Below are 22,504 nucleotides of genomic sequence, written 5' to 3'. Positions count from 1 at the left end.
CAAATTAATATTTGACATAAGGAAATTATTCGAAATTTGACGCGGCATTATGCGCATTTACAGAGTATACAACTTTTTATTTCCTTTTTTAAAACTTTTTATTTGTGCTATTTCTAGCATTATAGATAGTATTTTTTATAAGCGAAGCTACTCTATTATTGTAACTTTCTGTACGTCATAGTGTTTATAACTGTAATCAGGACCCTATGGTCTTTATTTTCTTAATCGTGGAAAACTTGTTGGCTACTCTGTGAAATCGCCAGCAGACAAATACGAAACAACACATTTCGAGGCAGCAAAAATATTAAGGATTTTGAAAAATATCCAAAGCAATTAGAAAATGAAATTTTTAACTGATAACTTTAATAATTAGAGATTATGCCAAGGGAGCGAAAATTTTGAAACTTTCCTTAAACTATAATTGGGGACGGGGGTGTTTAAGGAGTTTGTATTTTAAAGACAACAAGAGGGGTGTTTTTTTTGTGTCAACACACTGACAAAACTCCAAAAAGTGTCCCTTTATTGATAAGTGGTATGCGAAGAGCGCATATTTTTTTCCATACTTCCCTTAAAATAAGGGGGGAGGGGGTGTTATGTATGAAAACTCAAGTCTCCTGGTGATAATTGTAAAATCATATTTATTACTTACTCTTTGTTAATGAAACCTTTAATTGAAAATTTATTTAATGTTTGATATTTGCGATCTAATAGTATTATAAAACATCTGATATGAATGAACCTTGAGTTCTCTAAAATATTCGATCCTTAACACAACAACTTAATTAATTTTTACTTAACTACCTCCCCCCCAAAAAATTATAAACCTATCCAGGATCTATGAGAAGAAACTCTGGAAAGGAGAACCATATCGGTTATGAAGATCCTTCGGTGAAGACAGACACACACATACAGATCCTTTTACTTCTACTATTTTTAGGAGGGGACATTTGGCCGTTTATTACAATAGACCCCATAGTCTCTTTAATTATAACGCAGGGGTGTATATTCTACATGGGATCCCCTGCTCAGGAGGGGGAAAAAAATAAAAAATAAGTGGTTGGAGGGAAAAAAATGTAAAAATTAAGAAAACTGAAAAAAAATTCCATTTCCACCCCCTCCTTGGTGAAAAAAACTTTTAAAACTGTGTGGTAGGAGGGATAAAATAAATAAAATATATAGTTCTTTAGGTAAATATTTTCCATTTTCCCCCTACTTGGTGAAAAAAACTAGGGGGGGAAGAAAAATAAAAAAAATTGTAGCAGGGGAAAAAAATAAATCTTGTGCAGAATATACACCCCTGTTATAACGTTTTCTTTTTTGTTAGCTCAACAACCTTGGGGACTTTAATTGGATTTTGATAGGTTGATTCATTAATTTCTTTAAGTGTTCAAAACATTTCAACCACTTATTGTAATTTAGATAAATTTAAGGATTAATTTTTAGGATGTAGTACACCTATTTATTGGCCATTGTCTTATCCCTTTAGATCCCTATATTTTTGTAAACACATTTTTTTCAGATTTGTAATATAAATAGGGCTAACATTTATTAATTTTTGTATTAAGACATGCCTAATTATAATGCCAAGAGGAGTTAAGAAAGAAAATCTTCCCACCAAGATTTGTGTCATCTGTAACCGATCTTTTAATTGGAGGAAAAAGTGGGAAAAAGATTGGGATCAAATCACTGCTTGTTCTAATAGGTTAGAATTTGTTTACGCTTGTTATATAATATATATATAATTGATATCGATTTCCAACTTTAATTAATTCTTGTATTGGTAAGTTCGTTTGTCTAGTAGGAGGTAAGGTATGGGGTAAAGAAGGTGGATGGTGTTATTTTAGGCAGTTACAAGTTTCACTTTATTAGAGTACATGATAATCTAGTGCAAGATCCAATTTAAAATAAATTCATTCTTTTGATTTAGATGCAATACAGAGCGTAAAGATAGACAAAGAAAGTTAAACAAAGAATCCAAAACTGAACAAGAATAAACATGTATTCATTAGCGCAACTTTCAAAGTATGGGTATGGTAGCCATCTCAAAAGAGCCTTGGACTTGAGGCCGTCTTGCTTTAAACCGGTTTTAGTAAGAACAAAATATAATCCAGCCAACAGCAGTCCCCTGGCAGCTACTGGCATAACTGTCAAGGAAACCCAGGTAAAGATTTGCAAGTCTAAAACACTTTTTTAAATGACACCTAGCACTTAAGTTACAGGACAACTGTCATCTAAAATATTTCTTTAATTTGCCATTTTTACATTTCATACAATACTAGAGACGTTAAAAATTGTTCCTTCTGCTTCTATGTCTGGAGCGTGACACTAATAGTGTGAGTAAACAAACAAAACACATTACCATGCTGGCAGTTAGGACTTTCAGTCAAAGGTCGTGCAATAAAAAGGGTTGGTTTTGTCTATTGGATGTTAGTTAACCTAATATCCTTGGGTGTAAGAGTATCGCATTCCATAACAAGCCCATGATGAGCTGGCTTCTCTAAATGACCACTTCAAAATTAAGTTAAGTTTCATTTGTTTAGAGTATTAGAGTTAAACAATAAAGGGTGAAGAAATAAAATATCTGTTTGCCCTACTATATTAGGTAGAACATGTGCCGACTTTCCATTGGAAGTTTGAATATTAGCCAATATCGTCGTAAATATTAACACAGCCAAGAGGCTACAAATAGCAGAAAGCAATTTGCTAGCAGACGAAAAAGGTCCCCAACACTAGATCCAGGTAGTTGTCAAGGTTATACATATATACTTAATACATTTATTTTTAGAGTTATAAAGTTGAAAAGAAGGAGAAAGAGAAGAAAGAGGTTGTGATTAATACAAAGTATGACCAATGTTCTAATCCTGTTTACGAACATTTACTTTACAGGTATATTTATTTCTTATTGATTTGTACATTAGTATTGAAATATGGTATGTAATAAACATTGGTCTCAAACACAAAATATGACTAATCCTGTTTATGAACATTTACTTTATAGGTATATTAATTTCTTATTAGTACAGAAGTATTAAAATTCCCATGGATCCAAAGGGATAAGACAATGGCCGATAAATTGATTCACATACCCAAAAATGATAGACAAAATACCCTTTCTGCTATATTACTATAATTGGTTGAAACGTTTGGACACTTAATTTAATAAACAAACCAATCAAACTTCAATCAAAGTCGCAAAAGTTTTGAGCAAACGAATAAGAAAACTTTCAATAAAACTTTAGGGACTAGTGTAATGAACAGCTTAATGTCCTCTCCCTTTCTGTAAATTCCTGTATTAGGTATATAATGAAAGTATTTCTAACTATCTCTATTCGCAGTTCAGAGTTGGATGTATTTCAAACAGTAAAACGAGGCAAAATCTGGCTGGAACGAGTTCATGCAAGAAAAATGGCTGTGGAAAGGTAATTTGTACATTCTTGCCAGGGTTGGAAAAAAACCGGGTATTTTTAAACTTGGCATAACTCCGTAAGTCCATTTAAAACATCATCCTATTAATAAGATTTTTGATATAATGAAATGATTCATAGGAGGCCAAAATTGTTAAATATAAAAATGTTTTAGAGAATTGCGAGACAGACATCTAGCCTCAACCAAAGAGGCCATCCCAGTGGCATTAGAATATTTGTACGGTGGATCCAACATTGTTCAGAGGGATGATCCAATAGAGGATGAAATAATAGAAGCACATACATCACCATACTTAGAAAGTGAAATTAAAGATAGTGAAACAACTGAGAAATATGATTATGAAGAATTGTTTGACAAAAGTAATGTTGATGTGAGAAGAAAGGAATATCCGTATAGTGTTTATAAAAATATTCAAGAACCTCTGCTTAAACTTCCTCAGCCGGAAAAAACAGGTTTGTTTTCTATCAAGGTTCTTCTATTGTATTCAGGGGACATTGGGCTGTTTATTTCACTAGTCCTGTAAGTTTTACATTCATCTTCTTTGTTGGCTTATCAAATTGGGGACTTTTATTGAACTTTGATTGGTTGGTTCATTAAGTTAAGTGTCCAAACGTTTCAACCACTAATTGTAATCTAAAGAGTAGTAATTTTTGAGTCATCATTGCGGATGTACATAAATTTATTGGCTATTGTCCTATCCCTTTAGATTCCTGGTATAGTTCCTATTACTTATCTATCTACAAATAGAAAATTGTGAGTTTGATATCATATGGATCCGGTTATGATCTAGCAAAAAAATCTAATTCAGAGCCATAATGGAAAGAACTTATTAATTTTTTGTTGTTGTAGAAAGTGAAGAATTATCTGAGCCTCAAACTCGAAGAAGGGGTAGAGGGACAGGAAGACAGAGGAGAAGAATTAATAATCTTCAGGGAATATCATACCTACTGAACTTTTATGCAAAACATCTTCATTTAAGTTTATTATTGAACTAGGTAATTTTTGTAGTAATATATATTTTATTACTTGAAAAAGCACCAGATTTTCATGTACTCTAATAAATTGATACTCGCAGCTGGCTAAAATAACGATACCTTCCACTAACCCTCTTTACCCCATCCTCTCCCCTCCTACTGGATGAACGAAGTGACCATTTGATAAGGTCCATTTTAGCAATCTAAATTGACGACAAATCTTCAATGTATATCATAACAATGGGGTATGTAATTATTCGGCAACTAGCAACTTGTGGGAAAGTACCATTAGTGCTACTTGTGAATTTTTTTTCACGGTTTGGTGGCCAATTTGCATGAATGGTTGGCTGATTGCTGCTTGCTAAATAAGACGGCTGAAAACAGCTGACAACATACCTACCTACCTAGTAAAATTAAAATATTTTCTTTATTATATGAATGGATGTAGAATATATATAATTATGATGGAGGAAAATTGTCGTAAATTTAGGTTCCTAACATAGCCATCATTCATTGGTCAGTTCGTTCGTCCAGTAGGAGGGGAGAAGAAGGGGTAAAGTGGGGAGGTCATTTTTTAGCCAGATACAAGTTTCAATTTATTAAAGTACATGATAATCTGGTGTAAGATCCAAGTATTAATATATCCATTAGGTAGGATATTTTTATAATGAAACAGGAAGAAAACAAGCTCGAAAAAGTTCCAGATTTCGACGTCATCGGCAATGATTTTCTTAATCCTGAAATCCGCAAAGTGTTCAGTGAGGACCATCTGTTCAAGTATGGAACTCCTAATCCAGAGATGAAGAGCACTGGCATTGCGTGCGGGGGATGCGGAGCTGAACTTAATGCCAAGTAAGGAAATTAATATAGAATATACGTGGATATTATGACAGGGGAAAAATTGCCGTCAATTTAGGTTGCAAACATTAAAAATACTTATTAGTCAGTTCTTTCATCCAGTGGGAGGAAATTAAAGGGTTTTTTTTTTTGGGGGGGGGGGGTAATGTTTGTTTTAGCCAGTTACAGGTTTCACTTTAGTAGAGTACATGAAAATCTGGCGTAAGATCTAAGCAAAGAGCTGTAGCCAATACGTCATTAATTCCAATACTAATGTATGAAGGGATGCGACAATGGACGATAAATGTAAATTCCTCCTTAAAGACTATAATAGTTATTTATCGCATCATAGACATATGTTTTAATATTCGTGGAAAATTGTCTGTAATACTATGCTATACATATTTCAGTATGGCTGAGAACCGGTTCAATCAAGAGGATATTAATCGGTATGGCTTCTAAACATGTACTAATGAGTTTATTTTTAACAGGGACGAAAAGATGCCAGGTTATTTACCAAGCGAAGTTATTGAAAGTAAATCTACTACAGAAGAACTAATGGCAACTTTGTGCCAGAGATGTTATTTTATTAAAGAATACAATATAGCTTTAAAGGTACGCTTGACTTGCTTAGTATTTTATTTTATTATTCGTGGAAAATTGTCTGTAATAAATTGTATGCTGAGAACTGGTTCTAATCCAGCGGAGATTTGTCAGTTTTGATGCCCTATTAGAAAAAATTATTATTATATTTCTAGGTACCTACATAAATACCTACCAAGTTTTTTTGTTTAATTTTCTATATATTTAGGTTAACGTGGCCCCCGAAGATTATCCCAAAACTATAGAACATATTAAGGAATTTTATGTAATATATTAGCTTTAAAATTTAAAAGTAATTTTAATTTCTGCTACGGTAATCAAAACCAACATTAAAGGACATAGCAAAAAAAAAATGAAAATCAATATCAAGATTGTGCTTTGAGAGTTTTTTTGATGGGCAACTCGCCTGTATTGAGGTTTCTAAAAATGATATTTTTACCCTCCCACTTTTACATTCTTCATATGATATGTAAGTACTTAAACGTTTTGCCCTTGAGTCTTCTTGTTTAAAAATTTGCTTAGCTACCTACCTTTAGACGATATCGTTGTAGTTACATATTTGTAAAAAGAAAAATAATCTCAAACCAACCAGGGTTGTCATTTTGGGCGGGCGCTTTTGGGCGGGCAGTTTTGGGCGGGCGGTTTTGGGCCGCCCAATATAAGGTCATTTTGGGCAGTTTTGGGCACCCCCCTTTTAGGGGGAGAAAAAAAGGGGAGGGGGTTAAAAAGAGGAGGGGGGGCTATTTTTTGGGTGAAAGTAGAACGATGTCTTTGACTGTTTGTCTGTCTGTCTGTTTATAGCGAAGGATCTCGCTAAACTCATAGGTCCCGTGAAGGTTTATAACTATTTTCTTGATGGGTGGGACACCCCTTACCCCCCAAAAATGAACCCCCCCCCCAAAAAAAAATTCTTTTTTAAACTAAAATTAAAATAGTGGGGTCGACTACCCCCCCCCCCCCCAATCTAAAACACGAAAAATTAGTTTGATCAAACCTCTTGGGGCAAAGCCCCTAGAGGCTAGGGGAGAAGTCATTAGTCCTTATACTAAAGTAACAGGATGTGTGTCTGTTTGTTTATGTGTCTGTGTGTTTGTACCGAAGGATCTCGCTAACCGCTGAACCGATCGGGTTCTCCTTAACAGGGTAGCTTCTCATAGGTTCTGGGAAGGTTTATAACTATTTTGGGGGAGGGTACCAACACCCTCCTAAGAGAAATCGCCCCTAGAAAAAAAATTACACTCCCCCAAAAACTTTTTAAAAATTGTTTTAACTAAAAATAAAAATGGGGGGAGGAAACCCCCTCCCCCCCCCAAATTTTTTTTTACTTTTTCTTTTCAAATCTAATAGGTATAATAATTGGATTATCAAATTTGACTCTCCCCTCCTCAAGTGCACATAGAGGCCCCTAGGGCCGTAGCCGCTAGTTAACTATATAAATTGGTAAGCTTTTTTGTATCTAGAGAAGGATTTTACTAACTGCTGAACCGATATGGTTCTCCTTTCCAGTGGAGCTTTTATAGGTCCTGAGATGGTTTTAGGCTATTTTATTTCTAATAATAAGTTTAGGTATGGTTTTAGGCTATTTTATATCCTTTTTACGACATTTGCCCAAAAAGGGAGCCCAAAACCACTTTTGGGCGCCCAAAACCCTTTTGGGCAATTGGGCCGCCCAATATCAAAAAAAGTGCCCAATTCGACAACCCTGAAACCAACCCAATATTAAAATCTAAAAATAGAATAGCTTAAAACCATCCAAGAACCTATTTAAACCTTTCCTATCGTGGAAACCCTAAACAATTCCCTAAGTAGTTATAAAAATCTTAAGCTACAGACAAAAAAATTACTAGGTACCTACTTAATACAATAGGATTACATAAAACTCACAACTCTTACTACTAGGATAAAGAAGCATTAATTATCTTAGTTGTGGATCTAACAGATTTTCCAGGCTCCGTGTGGCCAAATGTCCTAGACCTCCTGGGGAAAAACAAAAAAATTTTACTTGTTGGAAATAAGGTAAGACAATCGAAAGATTTTTACTTGGATGTTGCACCAGATTTTCATGTACTCTTATAAAGTAATGCGTGCAGCTTGCTAAAATATTGATTCCCACCAACCATTTCCTTTACCCCATTACTTCCCTCTTACTGGATGAACGAACTGACCAATACATGATCTCCATTTTAGAAGGCTTAATTGACGACAATTTTTCCCCTGTCATAGTGTCCATTTCAAGTATTTTATCATGTTTATCTCACAGAAAAAGGGGGGGGGGGGATAATCTTTATTCTTTAATTTAGCTTTAGAAATATTTTAATGAAAAAAATTATCTTCCTTCATTTGTGGCACTTTATTTCACAGATTTATTTCTTTTCAGTTGGATTTAATCCTTCCAGATCAGAAGAACTACATAAAGAATATCACACAAGTCATGAAGGACGAGTTTTTGTCTAAGTGTCAATCTAGTGAGGAGGGGGGGAATGTTTTCCCATACCTAGTAAGTGCTATGTGTGTTAGTGCCCGCACTGGACATAATATTGAGGTGGGTCTTTCTTTCTTTCTATAGGGATATGGGGGGGGGGGGGATGTTTCCCCTACCTAGTAAGTGCTATGTGTGTTAGTGCCCGCACTGGACATAATATTGAGGTTGGTCTTTCTTTCTTTCTATAGGGATATGGTGGGGGGGGGGGGGGTGTTTCCCCTACCTAGTAAGTGCTATGTGTGTCAGTGCCCGCACTGGACATAATATTGAGGTGGGTCTTTCTTTCTTTCTATAGGGATATGGGGGGGGGGGGGGTGTTTCCCCTACCTAGTAAGTGCTATGTGTGTCAGTGCCCGCACTGGACATAATATTGAGGTGGGTCTTTCTTTCTTTCTATAGGGATATGGGGGGGGGGGGGTGTTTCCCCTACCTAGTAAGTGCTATGTGTGTCAGTGCCCGCACTGGACATAATATTGAGGTGGGTCTTTCTTTCTATAGGGATAGGAGGGAAGGGGTGGGGGAGTTTCCTGTACCTAGTTAGTGCTAATGTGTGTTAGTGCCCGCACTGGACATAATATTGAGGTGGGTCTTTCTTTCTTTCTATAGGGATATGGAGGGGGGGGGGGGGGGGAGTGTTTCCCTAAACCCCCATTATTATATTGTGTAAAAATTTTGCAATTATTTTTTTTGTATAACTTGACTGCCTATTGTTTTGCAAATTCCGAATTTATAAATATTTAATACCTAGGAATACCTAACCCATTTTTAATTCCTGACTTGAAAGATTTTTAAAAGCGAAGCTTTTCTATAAATAGGGTCGGTTCGTCCGTCCGAGACGGATAGCCTTTTTCGTTAATTTAGGCATGTTGGAATTGTCTTTTCGATTTCTACATGGTGATTCCTGTTGTAGTTAGGTACGATTTAGAAAGCGTAGCAACTTTATATTCATTACCAGAATGTCCTTACGTCCATTTTCAACATGTTGATTTTTTTAACAACAATTTTTATGAGATATAATCATCCGATTGATCTGAGTTTTGGATTACTGATGTCTATTACAATAAGATACAATATTAAAAGCGAAGCAACTCTATAATCAAGTCCTTAAAATGTCATCCTTGTTTAATCATTGTTATATTTAGGTTCTGATCGATAAAATATTTCGTTATTGGAGATGGAATAACCAATCTTTACCAGGAGATATTTATATTGTAGGTAAAATAGTTTTTTACAAATTCAATTTTAAAGTTACAGGTTATACCAGGGATCAAAAGGGATAAGACAAGGGCTGAAAAATTGATGAATATCCCCTATGATACACAATATTACCCCTTCTTGAGATTACAATTCGTGGTGAAATGAACTGTTAGGACATTCAACTTAATGAACTGATCAATCATTATTCAATAAAAGTCCCCAAAATTGTTTAGCCAACGAATAAGAAAACCTATTATAAAACGTTGGGGACTCTGTAATAAATAGCAAAATGTCTTATCCCTCCCTAGCAACTAAGAAATTATAACTAATGATGTAATGTTTAGGTTGTACTAATGTTGGGAAATCCTCCATCTTTAATTCTTTAATTAGCTCAGATCTTTGTAAGGAAAGGCTTTAAGTTTTATTTGTTTTGATTTTTTCAGTAGTGCTTCTTTCCTTTGTTCTTGTTTCCAGACAAAAGTGTAGGTACTTATTTAGTTGTTATTGCTTGTTTTTTTTTGGGAGGGGTCACTTTTTTCTATGGGCGATTTCCCCTGGGAGGTTGTTGGTACCTCCCTAAAAATAGCAATAAACCTTCCCAGGACCTAATAGAAACTACACTGTAAAGAAGAACCATATCGGTTCAAAGGTTACAGAGATTCTTGAGTACAGACAGACATACTTTTACATAGGATTAAGATGAAAGTTGAAACAAATAAAATAAAGCCATGATACAGATCCGGGCAATTGATATAGTCTCGCGGGCCATGACAAGTCCGGTACCTGGTACAACACTCAACCTTCTCAAATTTCCAATCTCCAGGCAATGGATACATTATTACTTGGATGTTGCACAAGATTTTCATGTACTCTAATAAACTTATACTCGCAGATGGCAAAAATAACCATATGCTCATACACCCACTTTACCCCATCCCCTCCAACTGGATGAACGAACTTACCAATAAATGAGGTCTATGTTAGCAATCTAAATTGACGACAAATTTTTTCGTGTCAATATATCCACGTATAATATATCCATTTCTCCAGGCCGGAACCACATTTTATTAACGACAGGGCAAAGAGATTGAGACAGTTTAAATCTGCTTTTAATGCTGAAGAAAGAGGTAAGTTGAAAGATCATAGACGTCCAAGAGTGGGGGTAAAAAGCTGTTTCGCCCATTCAAACTTTGACTTCACATGATATTCTCCCCTGAAAAATTTTGAAAATCTAATGACATTGGAACGGGATTATGACAAAAAAATTTAAGTGACAATTTCCCCACGGACCTAGTTCCTTCCACCCCCCCCCCCCCTTCCGTCCATATCCACTTCCCTTCAGTTATACCACAAAACAAGTTTTACGCCAACAATACTCCACTTAGTATCAAAATTTTCAGCAATTTCAAATGGAATTAATTTGTTGAATCACAGCTTCTAAAAAAATCAAGTAGATATCTATCTCAGACATTTGAAAATAAAAAGCTTGGACGTCCCTTTTTCGAACCTTTAAATATTTACCCTAATGAAAGATATATTTCATATACAGGGGCGTCCAAGCTTTTTTGTTTGGGGGGGGGGGGTAAAATTTTGAAAATAAAAATGGCACCCCCAAGCTCATTTTGGGGGGGGGTAATCTTTATTTCATAGAGGCATTTTTTTTATTTAGGGGGGGGTAATCACCCCATTAACCCCCCCCCCCCCCTTGGACGTCTATGTTCATATATATATTTTTATGAATTAAACCTAATAAATTTTATTTCAGAGCGGTTGGAAAAATTACAAAAGTTCAAGAAGATAGAATATGCGATTCCTGCACATTTTTCAGTAGTACATACTCTTAAAAATGCATTAAAAGGTAATATAAATCATTTTCCAGTATTGCTTCGATTAACATCCGGTTGTTAAGAACTGGTTTCCAGCAATACTAAAAAACCATGTCTATTATCGTATTAAAGACAATTTTCCACGAATAATAAAATTAAAAATCATAAAATCAATAACCGTTTTCTTAGCCAGCGCTTTCGGCTACTAAGAGCTAATAAAATTGGTTTTAATCATATATTTTCTGATTATAATATCCGCGGAAAGCTGTTAGCTGTCTATATTATGATGCGATAAATAAAGAATATTTTTTAAAAATTTTTATTCACCAGTGGGTTTTTAAGAAAAGGGAACTGGGAGAGGAAGGGAAGGTTGGGTTATTTTTTTTTGTTACAAAAATTTTGTTTTGTTTTTTTATATCCAAGGGAAATCCACGTAACCCCCCTTACTCTGAAATATTCAAAAACTTGCCTATGATCAATACCTTATCATTTTGGAACGTTAAGTACAGTCTTTTACGCGATCTTTATTGACATACCTACAGACAAATATGGATAATAATATTAATGTAATTGTAGAGAAGCTGCTATATTAACATGTGATTTTATTTTTTAGAAAGGCAACCAGAAAGCACTTATTTACCAGCAATGGAAGTTGAAAAGAAAAAAGATGTTCCAGAAGTTTTGGATCCTGACAGTCAATATTTTAAGTAGGTTAACCTTCTATTTTTGCTTAGATTATTAATCTATAGGAAGACAGGCAAAAGCTTTATCAGGTGTCAGTTAAGAAGGGGAGGGGGGGGGGGGGGTTAATGCAACCATGCATCTCGTAATCAATGTATAAATAGCACTTAGAATTCGATTTAGGGAAAATAGACCTACCAAGGATTATACTCATGCAAAATTTCAGATCGAAATTCGAATTCTATGTGTCATTTTTACATTGATTACGAGATGGTTGCATTACCCCCCCCCCCCCCCCCCCCCCCCAATTTTATTTAACCTTTGAGACAATGGATTTAGAATATACGTAAATATTATGAAAAATTTAGCTTGCTAAAATGGAACTCATTTAATTGGTAAGTTCGTTCATACAGTAGGAGGGGATGGCGTAAACGGGTTGGAAGAGGGGATTGCTTTATCTTAGTCCGCTGCGTGTTTCACTTTGTTAGATAACATTGGAAATCTGTTGAAGATCCAAGTAATAATATATCCTTTTTTGAGACCAACTTAGCTTTTTTTTCTTTTTCTGAAAGATCCCTTACAATTTGGTCTGCTTAAAAAATATTTATTAAGCTAATTGGGACTTGTAGCATTTAAAAAGGGTCGACGTAAAGCCGATTTTTAAGAGATTTGAGATAAAATTTTTTGCAAAACTAATTAAACTCATTTTCATTGTTTAGGCAAGGAAAATGGTGCTATGACACGCCAGGCACCGTATCCCATGATCAAATAATCAACACACTAACCGCTGAGGAGATTGATAAGACTCTACCTGTGTCTCCCCTTATTCCAAGAACATTTCTACTCAAACAAGGACATTCATTATTATTAGGTAGGTGGACAGTGCTTTACTATTTTTAGGTTAACTAAGGGTTTTTTATTTTCATTATACTAGTTGTTACGCCCCTAGAGGCCTCATGGGGCCTTTGAGGGCCTGGGGAGAGGGTGAAGTCGACCCTCCACTTACAATTGTATCTTTTAAAAAATTTATAGGGGTGATTTCTTTTGGGAGGGTGGTGGGGTATCTTCCCACAAAATAGTTATAAACATTCCAGTAATAAGAAGCTACATTATCGGTTGAGTGGTTAGCGAGATCCTACGGTACACACAGACAGAAACACACACAGATCCTGTTACTTTATTATATGGATATCATCAAATCTTTTTGTAGGTGGTCTGGCACGACTAGACTACATATCTGGGGTCAAATTTATGGGCATCGTAAAGCATCCGCTGGAGCCAATCCACCTCACTGTCTTCTGCTCGGCCAAGCTGCCCATCTGTGTCATGGAGACCCAGGGTGTTGAGCAGTTCCTGGCAAATCCTCTGGCATGGAAGATAACACAGGTTCCTTCAGGTATGATCGATCCTCTAGGGGCTTTGCCCCAAGCGATAATGAATTACGTTTGATCAATCCAATATTTTTAGGTTAGTTTTAAAAAGAAAAAGCAAAAATAAATTTGGGTGAGAGGGAGGTGTAGTCGACCTCCCTTATTTTAAATTTTAGTTTTAAAAATTTTTTTTTCAATGTTTTCTTTTGGGGGGTGTCCCACCCCCAAAGGAAATAGCTTAAAACCATCACAGGACCAGTAGGTATGTTTCCTAAAGAGTAGAGCCCAATTGGTTCAGTGGTTACTGAAATCTTAAGCTTTGGACAGACAGACAGACATCGTTCCACTTAGTATTATAGATATTGATAGGGTAGATACAATGGATATATAATATTTGTGGATATTATGACAGGGGAAAATTTTTCGTCAATTTATATTGCTAACATGGACAATATTACTTATTTGTCTGGTTATTCATCCAATAGGAGGGGAGAGGATGAGGTAAAAAGGGAAGGGAGGGAGGGATCGGTAATTTAGCCAGCTACAAAATTCACTTTAGTAGAATACACGAAAATCTAGTGTAAGATCCAAGTAATAATAAAACCATTATTGGATGTTTCAATTGCTCTTTACATCCTAATTTTTTTGTAGGAACTGTGGACAGAATGAGAGAATTTCCTAAGCTACTGGGCAAAGAAATAACAACCAAAGGAAAACTGTTCAATATTGGATGTAAGGATATAGTTCTGAGTAGTGCCGGCTGGGTCATGGTCACAGCTAAGCGCAGCGAACAGTCCACCTTCCTGGCCTATACTCCTGGAGGCAAGGGGATCTCGGTGCGGGATCCGTTTCTTCCCTATTCTGTTCAGCTAAAGGGAAAACGTATTCTAGGTTCTCCGACTTATAGAAATGATAAACTTTATCTACAAGATATTATTTTAAATCATAATTAATGAGTGATTGACAAAAAAGCTTTCCTCCTTTTTTTTGGCCATTGAAAATAATGTTTATAATCAAAAACTGAAAAACCACTTATAGTTATTTATCGCATCGTATTATAGACAACTTTCCACGGATATTAAAAAGAAAAATAATAAGAATATAACTAGTTTTGTTAACCCTGAGATGCCGAAGGCCCGGGCTTACAAAACAGGTATTAATTTTATGAAAATTTTTGTAACTAATACGATGCTATACATGATTTATCTGTATGGATGTGAGAACCGGTTCTAATCCAGCGGATATTAATCGGCTTAAAAGCCACACTGGAAAATTTTGACTTATATATATGTACCTGAAGTTATTTGTTTCAACTTTTCTAAATTTTCAGAGAGGATATAGTAAAAAATCCTTGAAAAATGTCACAAAATCTTGTGATGAGACAAATGGACGAGAGACAGATCAGTCAAGAGGTCTCACTACTCCTCTGGTCTCCTAAAATGGATATTTTAGCAACAGGTTAGGAAATAGATACCAGGCAGGGATGGGACGTTGGGCTGTTTATTACAATAGTACCAAGTATTATAATAACTTTTTTCTTATTCTTTAGTTTAACAACGTTGGGTGAATTTTGAACAGTTGGTACATTTAGTTGAGTGTCCAAACATTTCAACCACTAATTGTAATCTACAGAAGGGTTGATTTTGTGTATCATCATTGGGGATATACATCAATCTATCAGCCATTGGCTTACCCCTTTAGATCTCTGAAAATTTTGATGTTGTATTACATTATGTCCTGTTTCATAATAACTTTTTGTTTTGTCTATGAGTAATAATTTCATGTTTTCGTTTTAGCTTTTGATAATGGCGACCTTTGCCTATACCGCCTACAATGGAATCGTGTCTGGGTGGCATCAGCCAATGAGGACACAGTATCACACAAGGATGCCGCAACTGGCCCAGCCAATGAGAGATCAGGCGCTGGTGTAAGTGCGCTGTGTTGGCGGCCAGATGGCAAACTACTGGCAGCGGGGTACACAACAGGCCTTCTGAGCATCCGCCATATTGAATCTAAAGATTCTATACACGTGGAAAATTTAGACTCCAAGATTACCTGGATTTCTTGGCAAAATGTTCCACAGGTTTGAAGCCATTTTATTTACATAACAAACGGACTTTTAGCCCCCTTTTTGCTGGGAGGAGGGGATCATTGGACTGTTATTACACTAGTCCACAAATAACGAGTTCTTATTCCTTGGCTTTACAATTTTTGAGACTTTGGAAATTTTTATTTGTTGGTTTATTAAGTTTGGTTTCCCCAAACGTTTAAATCATTATTTTTAATTTACAGAAGGGGTAATTTTCTGCAACTTCTTTGTACTTAACATCAATTTAACTACAGAAGGGGTAATTTTCTGCAACTTCTTTGTACTTAACATCAATTTAACTTTCAATGTCTTATCCCTTTAGATCCATGCAATTTCCATTATAATCAATTTTGCCAAGTTTCATATCTGTTGTACTAAAAATGCAACAGATCAAAGTGTTAATCTATAATTTAGAGCTTTGTAAACCGGGGAGACGACTTGTACAGTCCCTTGACAGAGAATAGCTGGGACCTGATGACAAAGTTACCTAGTCTGGATATGATCTACAGCTATAATGATTCTAATGAAGAGGAACTGCAGGATTGTAGGTAGGAGACTTTTAGAAAACTTCAAAAATCAATTTAAGGCCCATTGGCCTATACACTTTTTCTTTCTTTTAAAATGGCAGTAAAGAATACAAGATATATAAACAAGGATGACAACATCCTTAAAAGCGAAGCTCTGAAATGTTAGGACAAACAAATATTATTACTTCGTAATGTGACAAAACTGACTAAGCAGATTAAAAATGTATTAGGTAGTCTAAGCTAAATTGTGAGTAAATTTGTTGCAAAACTGTTTAAATACAAAATATTGTTTAAGGTCATACTTGCATTTTAAGGACTTGATTATAGAGATGCTTTGCTTATAAAATTGTACCTTATAGAAAAATTTCGCTTTTTAAAGTAATCCAAATCAAACAATTTTTATATTCTTGTAGGAAGTTAGATGATAGTGGCCCCCCAAGTATATTATTAGTTGGTACACAAACCGGTTCTATCTATCTACTCATCTCTGGGTTTCTTATGTGTGCAAGGTAATCATTTTTTTTACGCCCATAGAAGCCTCTTGAGGCATTTGTTGTGGAGGGGGTTGAATTTTTTATTTTAATTTCTAAAAGTTATAGTTTAATTTCAGTTTTAATAATCTAGTTTTTTTCTTTTGAGGGTAGTGGTGCTCTCCCCCAAAATAGTTATAAAACGTCCCAGGACCTATGTCATACGGTGGCGCTGCCTGGTGGCACTTTTTTGGGTATTTCTTTTGGAGGGCAATTTATCTTGGGATAGTAGTGGTAAACTCCTCCAGAATCCTTCCTAGGATTTATGAAAATCTACATTGTAAAGGAGAACCATATCGGTTCAGCGGTTAGCGAGATCCTTCAGTACAGTAAGACAGATGCAAACACAGATCCTGTTACTTAAATATAAGGATTATTTAATCAGGAATGGCAATCTGTAATCCATTTGTGTATTAAGTTCTGAATTATTTCAAAGTTATCAATGGGTTTATTATTACTTGGATGTTGTACCAGATTTCCATTTACTCTTAATAAAGTGATACTTGCAGCTGGCTATATTAACGATAACTCCACCTACCCCCTTTTCCTTATTCCCTACCCTTATACTGAATGGACGAACTGACCAATAAAGGAGGTCCATTGTCTAGGTTATCAGTGGCTGATTTATTTGGTGCTCCTTGTGAAATAGTGAACGCAGTGGTTGCCTCAGATTTAAAAACCTTCAATTGTATTGTCAAACAACAAGATTCTTACAGGTGCAGTTTGATTAAAATTTTCATTTATTATATTATATGATACAAGCGGCTGCACCCGAAGCATCTAGGAGCGCTATAATGTTTTGAAAAGAGAAGAAAAGTATTTAAACTTGATTGGTTGGTACATTAACTTGAGTGTGCAAACGTTTCAACCAATAATTGTAAATTGTAATCTACAGAAGGGGTAATTGTGTGTATCATCATTGGGGATTTACATCAATTTATAGGCCATTGTCTTATCCCTTTCAATCTCTAACTAATAATGAACATAATTTTGCAGGCTAGTGTCGTTGGAAAGTCCAATCATAGCAACCTGCCAGTCAGAACTCTGTGTTCTGGCCACTAAATTCAACATAATCCAAGGAACTATTCATTACATGGAGGATACTATCAAACGCATTAGGTAAGTCAGAACTTTGTTTACTTGCAACTAAATTCAACATAATCCAAGGAACTATTCATTACATGGAGGATACTATCAAACGTATTGGGTAAGTCAAAGATTAGGGTTTTACTCTTTTATTGTACTAAGTTTCGTTTGTTTTAGTTGTAAAGAAACTCTCAAACGATTTTTTACTTAAACCATACCTCCTACCTATTTTTTAGAATTTTAAGTAAAAAAAATTTTGAGACTAAAGTTTCTTGATTATAACATTGACTTATTCCTAATTAATTGCTTAATGTCCAATTAGGTAATATATTTTGTTTTCTTAGGGAAAGTTGGGAAAATATTCTCCTGGAAATGGATACAAAACTAGCCAGCTATGCCAAACCAAACCCTCCAGGTAAAATGTTGTATCATTGATTATTCCATGGAGGGAGGGGACATTGGGCTGTTAGTCACACTAGTTCCAAAGTTTTATAATTACGTTTTCCGTTTCGTTGGCTTAACAACTTACTAATTTGATTAGTTGGTTCATTAAATTGAGTGTTTAAACGTTTCAACTACTAATTGTAATGTGCAGAAGGGTTAATTTTGTGTATCATCATTAAGAGGTTTTATTTATTTTTTAATATAGGAACTGTGGCCGCAGATTTGATGGAACTTCTGTTATTTGGAACTTTTACTCCACAGTTGGAAATGTTCCTTAATGAACTGACTGATAAAGGATTAAAAAGGTAAAAAAAAATTAAAGCAATTATTTTAAGTCAGTACCTAAGGGAGGGGACATTGGGCTGTTTATTACACTAGTCCGCAAAGTTTTATAGTATAACGTTTTCTTATTTTTTGGCCTATCAACTTTGGAGACTTTTAGTAAATTTTCTTTGGTTGGTTTATTAAGTTTCAACCATTCATTGTAATCTACAGAAGGGGTAATTCTGTTTATCATCATTGAGGGTGTACATCAATTTATCGGCCACTAACTTATCCCTTTAGATCCCTGATTTGAAAATTATTTTTGTGTGAAGGATGAGAGAATCTATAGAGCTGAGCTACTCCAATATTCAACGGCTGGTGATCAGATATCTTCATCCTGTGTGTCAAAGTTTACATTTCCAACTAGGTGAACTTCTGGGACTCGCTAGAGCCAGCCACAGATACTCTGTCATAGGTATGTTGTATCAAAATAGATATTTTATTTATTTTCAAAAAGTTTACCTACTTTAATGTCAAATTGTATTACCAATTTTGGAAGGGGTAATTTTTTTTATAGATGGGAGGGGTTGTCGCACCTTCCTGGAAAATAGCTTTAAGTAGAAGTAGGTATAATATTCCTTTAAATTTGATTTGCGAGATTACATGTATATAAAGTCTAGGTAATATAGCAGACATCCTTGTACTTTATATAATACTAGTTGCGGCTACGCCCCCTAGAGGCCTTTAGGAGCAATTAAGAGAAGGGGGAGAGGTTAGGTTTATCCTACCCCCCAAGAAAATAGCTTAAACCATCACAGAATCAGTAGGTATATTCCCTGAAGAGTAGAGCCCAATCGGTTCAGTGGTTACTGAGATATTAAGCTTCAGACAGACATCGTTCTTGTTTGTTTTATAGATTACCTACCTATAATAGATGATTACTATAAAGTTAAGAAAATATTGATTTTTTTAAGGAGTAGATGAAGAGGTTGTTTTGAATGCCATCCAAGCCTCAGGAATCATGTGGTCAAAATATTTATTTCTTAAGGAGTAGATGAAGAGGTTGTTTTGAATACCATACAAGCCTCAGGACTCATGTGGTCAAAATGTTTACTTTTTAAGGAGTGGATGAAGAGGTTGTTTTGAATGCCATCCAAGCCTCAGGACTCATGTGGTCAAAAACTGTCGAGTTACAGCAGGTGAAAGTTTGCTAAGATTGTTTTAATCTTCCACAAATAAGAAAAATATGCGTTCTTGTATGATCCCTAACATCTTTAAATAGTGGCCCCCAAATAATTTGTATGCCTGTGAGACGTGTTTATCCGCATTTAATTCTCGGCATATCATAGGCTGATAAAAATAGGTGTCTGTATGTCTCTCTGTATGCTTTTTTTCATATCTTTTCTGTTTTTAATCTAATTTCAAATTCAATGGGGCCAGAATTAGTAAATTTCATAAAAAAATTTATTTGTGATTCTTAATTAGGTAGGTAGGTAACCTTTTGCTTTCTTTAATAATATATCTATTATTAGGTTATTGACGAATCTAGAAAGAATTTCAAGCTTTTCTTCCGGTGGCTTAACACAGAGATATTAAGAAAGGTAAACATAGCAAGCAGATGGACAGGCATAGTTAGTTATGGAAAAGTTGACTTATAGGCCTTATTGGGCAAGGGAATATTCACTAAAAAAAAGGTAAAAGACGATCTTATATAATATTTTATATCAGACAAGTATTATCCTTTTTGTTTCACAACATTACTGACAGACGGACAGAAAGTCGCGAGATAGATAAATATAATAAAAGTGTTCATAAGGTTTATTCCAATTCTATGACAAATGTTATATGACATACGTGGATATATTGACAGGGTAAAAATAGTCGTCAATATAGCTAGCTAACATGAAACTTATTTATTGGTCATTTCGTTCATCCAGTAGGAACAAGGAGGTAAGAAGATAGTTTAAAGGGGATGAATGGGGGGGGGGGTCGTTATTGCCAGCTACAATGTCCTTTATTAGAGTACTTGAAAATATAGTGCAACATCAAAGTAATAATATATTCACATTACTAGGACGGACGTGAGATTCCTGAAGAACTGAAGCGAATGTCGCAGCACGATGTCTTGTTTATTGCAGAGTTTATCAAGAGATTGGATAATACAAATGCTTCTGGGGACAGGTAGGTGTAATTGTTTTCAAAAGATGGTAACATCCATAAGCAGCGAAGCACAAAAAGTCATAAAATCGACGAACAAATATTGTGAGTTATTGTGCAGATATTCAGTTCTCATAACATTTTAAAAAGAGAGAGAGAGTATGTATTTGCAAAAACTCCAAGAAAATCACGAAACCGCAGTAAATGTATTTTTTATTTATTTTATACTCACTTTATAATTTTTATTTGATGTAGCCCTGTGTATCTGGAGAAAGTTGGACAGTACCTGAAGGATGAAGATCTAAAACAGGCACCTGACCTCACAAACAATATCTGGAACCAACTACTCAGTAAGTTTTTACTTCATAATTCACTTTCAGTCTGTATGTCGTCCGTCCATCCGTAAGTCAGAAAACAGGCACCTTACCTCACAATCAATATCTGAAACCAACTACTCAGTAAGTTTTTATAATTCACTTTGTCTGTATGTCCGTACGTCCGTCGGTCAGAAAACAGGCACCTGACCTCGCAAACAATATATAATCTGGAACCAACTACTCGGTAAGTTTTTTTTTGTAGCGAAGCTACTCTATAATTCACTTTGTCCGTCTGTCCGCCAGTCAATCCGTAAATTACAAACAATATTATTGGTTGTAAATTACAAGCGTTTTAAAACTACGATAGGTATCTTATTTGCTAAGTCAAAAACTTAGGGTACTTTCATTGAGTTTATTAGTTGGTTGCAAAATCATAGTGTTCCAACTTTTCAACCACTAATTTAAATTTTGAAAAGGAGTTACTTTGTTTATCATCATAAACATGTAAATCAATTTACTTTTCTTTGTCTAAACGACCAAGCTAATATCGCTTGATTCACTTCTACAAGAGGTTTTTCATATAAAAATGTCTTCCCCGGCGGCTGCCGGAAAAAATGTCGAGAAATGATTGAGATTTGGAGAAACAGTTGGGAGTTGTGAAGTTTGCTTGTTGAAGTGTATAAAGCAAAACTAGCTGTGTCGAGTGACTCAATAACAAAAATATACCAAGAATAAATACCACAAAAGATACCAAAAAGATACCAAAAAGATACCAAAAAGATACCAAAAAGATACCAAACAGTTACCAAAAAGATACCAAAAAAAAAAAGATACCAAAAGTAAGAAACCCCAAAAAAAAAAACCAAAAAAATACCAAAAAAATACTAAAAAAATACCAAAAAAAAACCAAAAAAAAATACCAAAAAAAATACCAAAAAAAATACCAAAAAAGATACTAAAGTAAAGACACAAAAAATATAACAAATAAAATACTAAAGAAAAGATACCAAAAAAAACAAATAAGATACCAAAAAAATTGCTGTCAAGATGAGTACAGGACTTTGCCAAAAGCCCACCCTGCTTAGTCTGCACAAATAAAATCACCAAAACGCAAGCATGTGTCATGTGCCATGTATGCCAAAGATGGACCCATACTGATTGTTCCAAAATTGCATCAGAGCTTTACAAATATCTTGTCAAGGAAAATAGACAAGGTTTCTCCATTAATTGGTGTTGCGAAGCATGTAGTGTGGCTAGTGAACTCCTATCAAATAAGGTAGCTGCCATGTTCAAGGATATCCAAGATATAAAAAATGATATTAGCCAGCTACAAAAAGACAAAGATGATACAAATACTAGAGTAAGCAAACTAGAAACACGCTGTAACGAGAATGATAACAAACAAGAACAGTTAAAATCTAATGTTGAAAAAAATGTCTTTCAAGAATTAAGAGACAGAGAGGAGAAGAAAAATAATTTGATAATTCATGGTATCCCTGAAGTTACTGATGATTCCTGGCCAGGGTTAAAAAAGAAAGAACTTGATATTAATTGGACTGGACTGGTGGCTGACACCCTAGAAGTTAAGATAAACCCTGATAAAGATATCAAGTTTATTAGACGCCTTGGGGAAAAAAAGTTGACAGCATAAGTTCACAACACTGATACCAAATCTGAAATTATGAAAAACTGCA

At 35.0% G+C, this 22,504-nt stretch overlaps 3 protein-coding genes across 4 annotated transcripts in view; all 3 read left to right on the top strand.

Moving 5' to 3' along the window:
• The first annotated feature begins 1,481 nt into the window (after positions 1 to 1,481).
• On the top strand, positions 1,482 to 14,727 carry LOC145305853 (nitric oxide-associated protein 1). 2 transcript variants are annotated; one of them, XM_080147680.1, is made up of 20 exons: positions 1,482 to 1,702; positions 1,928 to 2,161; positions 2,786 to 2,886; positions 3,336 to 3,419; positions 3,580 to 3,878; positions 4,276 to 4,359; positions 5,078 to 5,252; positions 5,729 to 5,852; positions 6,049 to 6,098; positions 7,742 to 7,856; positions 8,218 to 8,382; positions 9,465 to 9,537; positions 9,864 to 9,925; positions 10,257 to 10,342; positions 10,570 to 10,646; positions 11,285 to 11,377; positions 11,959 to 12,052; positions 12,746 to 12,897; positions 13,237 to 13,422; positions 14,048 to 14,727. In XM_080147680.1, the coding sequence occupies exons 2-20, from the start codon at positions 1,997 to 1,999 to the stop codon at positions 14,347 to 14,349; spliced, it is 2,487 nt and encodes an 828-aa protein (XP_080003806.1). In that variant the 5' UTR covers positions 1,482 to 1,702; positions 1,928 to 1,996; the 3' UTR covers positions 14,350 to 14,727. The 2 variants fall into 2 exon arrangements, with proteins under 2 accessions (XP_080003806.1, XP_080003813.1); XM_080147687.1 differs by lacking the exons at positions 1,482 to 1,702; positions 1,928 to 2,161; positions 2,786 to 2,886 and adding an exon at positions 2,976 to 2,998.
• The window catches only part of APC4 (anaphase-promoting complex subunit 4), a 22,944-nt gene continuing 15,141 nt past the window's right edge, over positions 14,702 to 22,504 (top strand). Inside the window, exons 1-13 of the mRNA XM_080147699.1 lie at positions 14,702 to 14,854; positions 15,193 to 15,479; positions 15,900 to 16,033; positions 16,426 to 16,521; positions 17,151 to 17,258; positions 17,539 to 17,661; positions 17,973 to 18,043; positions 18,278 to 18,377; positions 18,669 to 18,811; positions 19,459 to 19,535; positions 19,869 to 19,937; positions 20,411 to 20,517; positions 20,749 to 20,843. Of these exons, the coding sequence (XP_080003825.1) occupies positions 14,755 to 14,854; positions 15,193 to 15,479; positions 15,900 to 16,033; positions 16,426 to 16,521; positions 17,151 to 17,258; positions 17,539 to 17,661; positions 17,973 to 18,043; positions 18,278 to 18,377; positions 18,669 to 18,811; positions 19,459 to 19,535; positions 19,869 to 19,937; positions 20,411 to 20,517; positions 20,749 to 20,843 (1,510 nt within the window). The 5' untranslated portion in view covers positions 14,702 to 14,754. The remainder of the gene's footprint in view (positions 14,855 to 15,192; positions 15,480 to 15,899; positions 16,034 to 16,425; positions 16,522 to 17,150; positions 17,259 to 17,538; positions 17,662 to 17,972; positions 18,044 to 18,277; positions 18,378 to 18,668; positions 18,812 to 19,458; positions 19,536 to 19,868; positions 19,938 to 20,410; positions 20,518 to 20,748; positions 20,844 to 22,504) is intronic.
• The window catches only part of mRpS9 (mitochondrial ribosomal protein S9), a 27,843-nt gene continuing 26,685 nt past the window's right edge, over positions 21,347 to 22,504 (top strand). The window contains exon 1 of the mRNA XM_080147769.1: positions 21,347 to 21,381. The gene's annotated coding sequence lies outside the window, so the exon portion shown is untranslated. The remainder of the gene's footprint in view (positions 21,382 to 22,504) is intronic.

The sequence above is a fragment of the Acartia tonsa genome, chromosome 2 (assembly GCF_053477335.1).
Source record: "Acartia tonsa isolate MP-2025a chromosome 2, ASM5347733v1, whole genome shotgun sequence".
Taxonomy (NCBI): Eukaryota; Metazoa; Arthropoda; class Copepoda; order Calanoida; family Acartiidae; genus Acartia; species Acartia tonsa.
Note: the sequence above shows the minus strand (reverse complement) of the source record. Positions and strands in the feature narration are given on the sequence as shown.

Coding starts and splice junctions, on each gene's coding strand:
- LOC145305853 (XM_080147680.1), top strand. CDS start 1,997: ATGTATTCATTAGCGCAACTTTCAAAGTATGGGTATGGTAGCCATCTC. Junction 9,538..9,863: donor AGGAGATATTTATATTGTAG/GTAAAATAGTTT, acceptor TGTAATGTTTAG/GTTGTACTAATGTTGGGAAA. Junction 13,423..14,047: donor GATAACACAGGTTCCTTCAG/GTATGATCGATC, acceptor ATTTTTTTGTAG/GAACTGTGGACAGAATGAGA.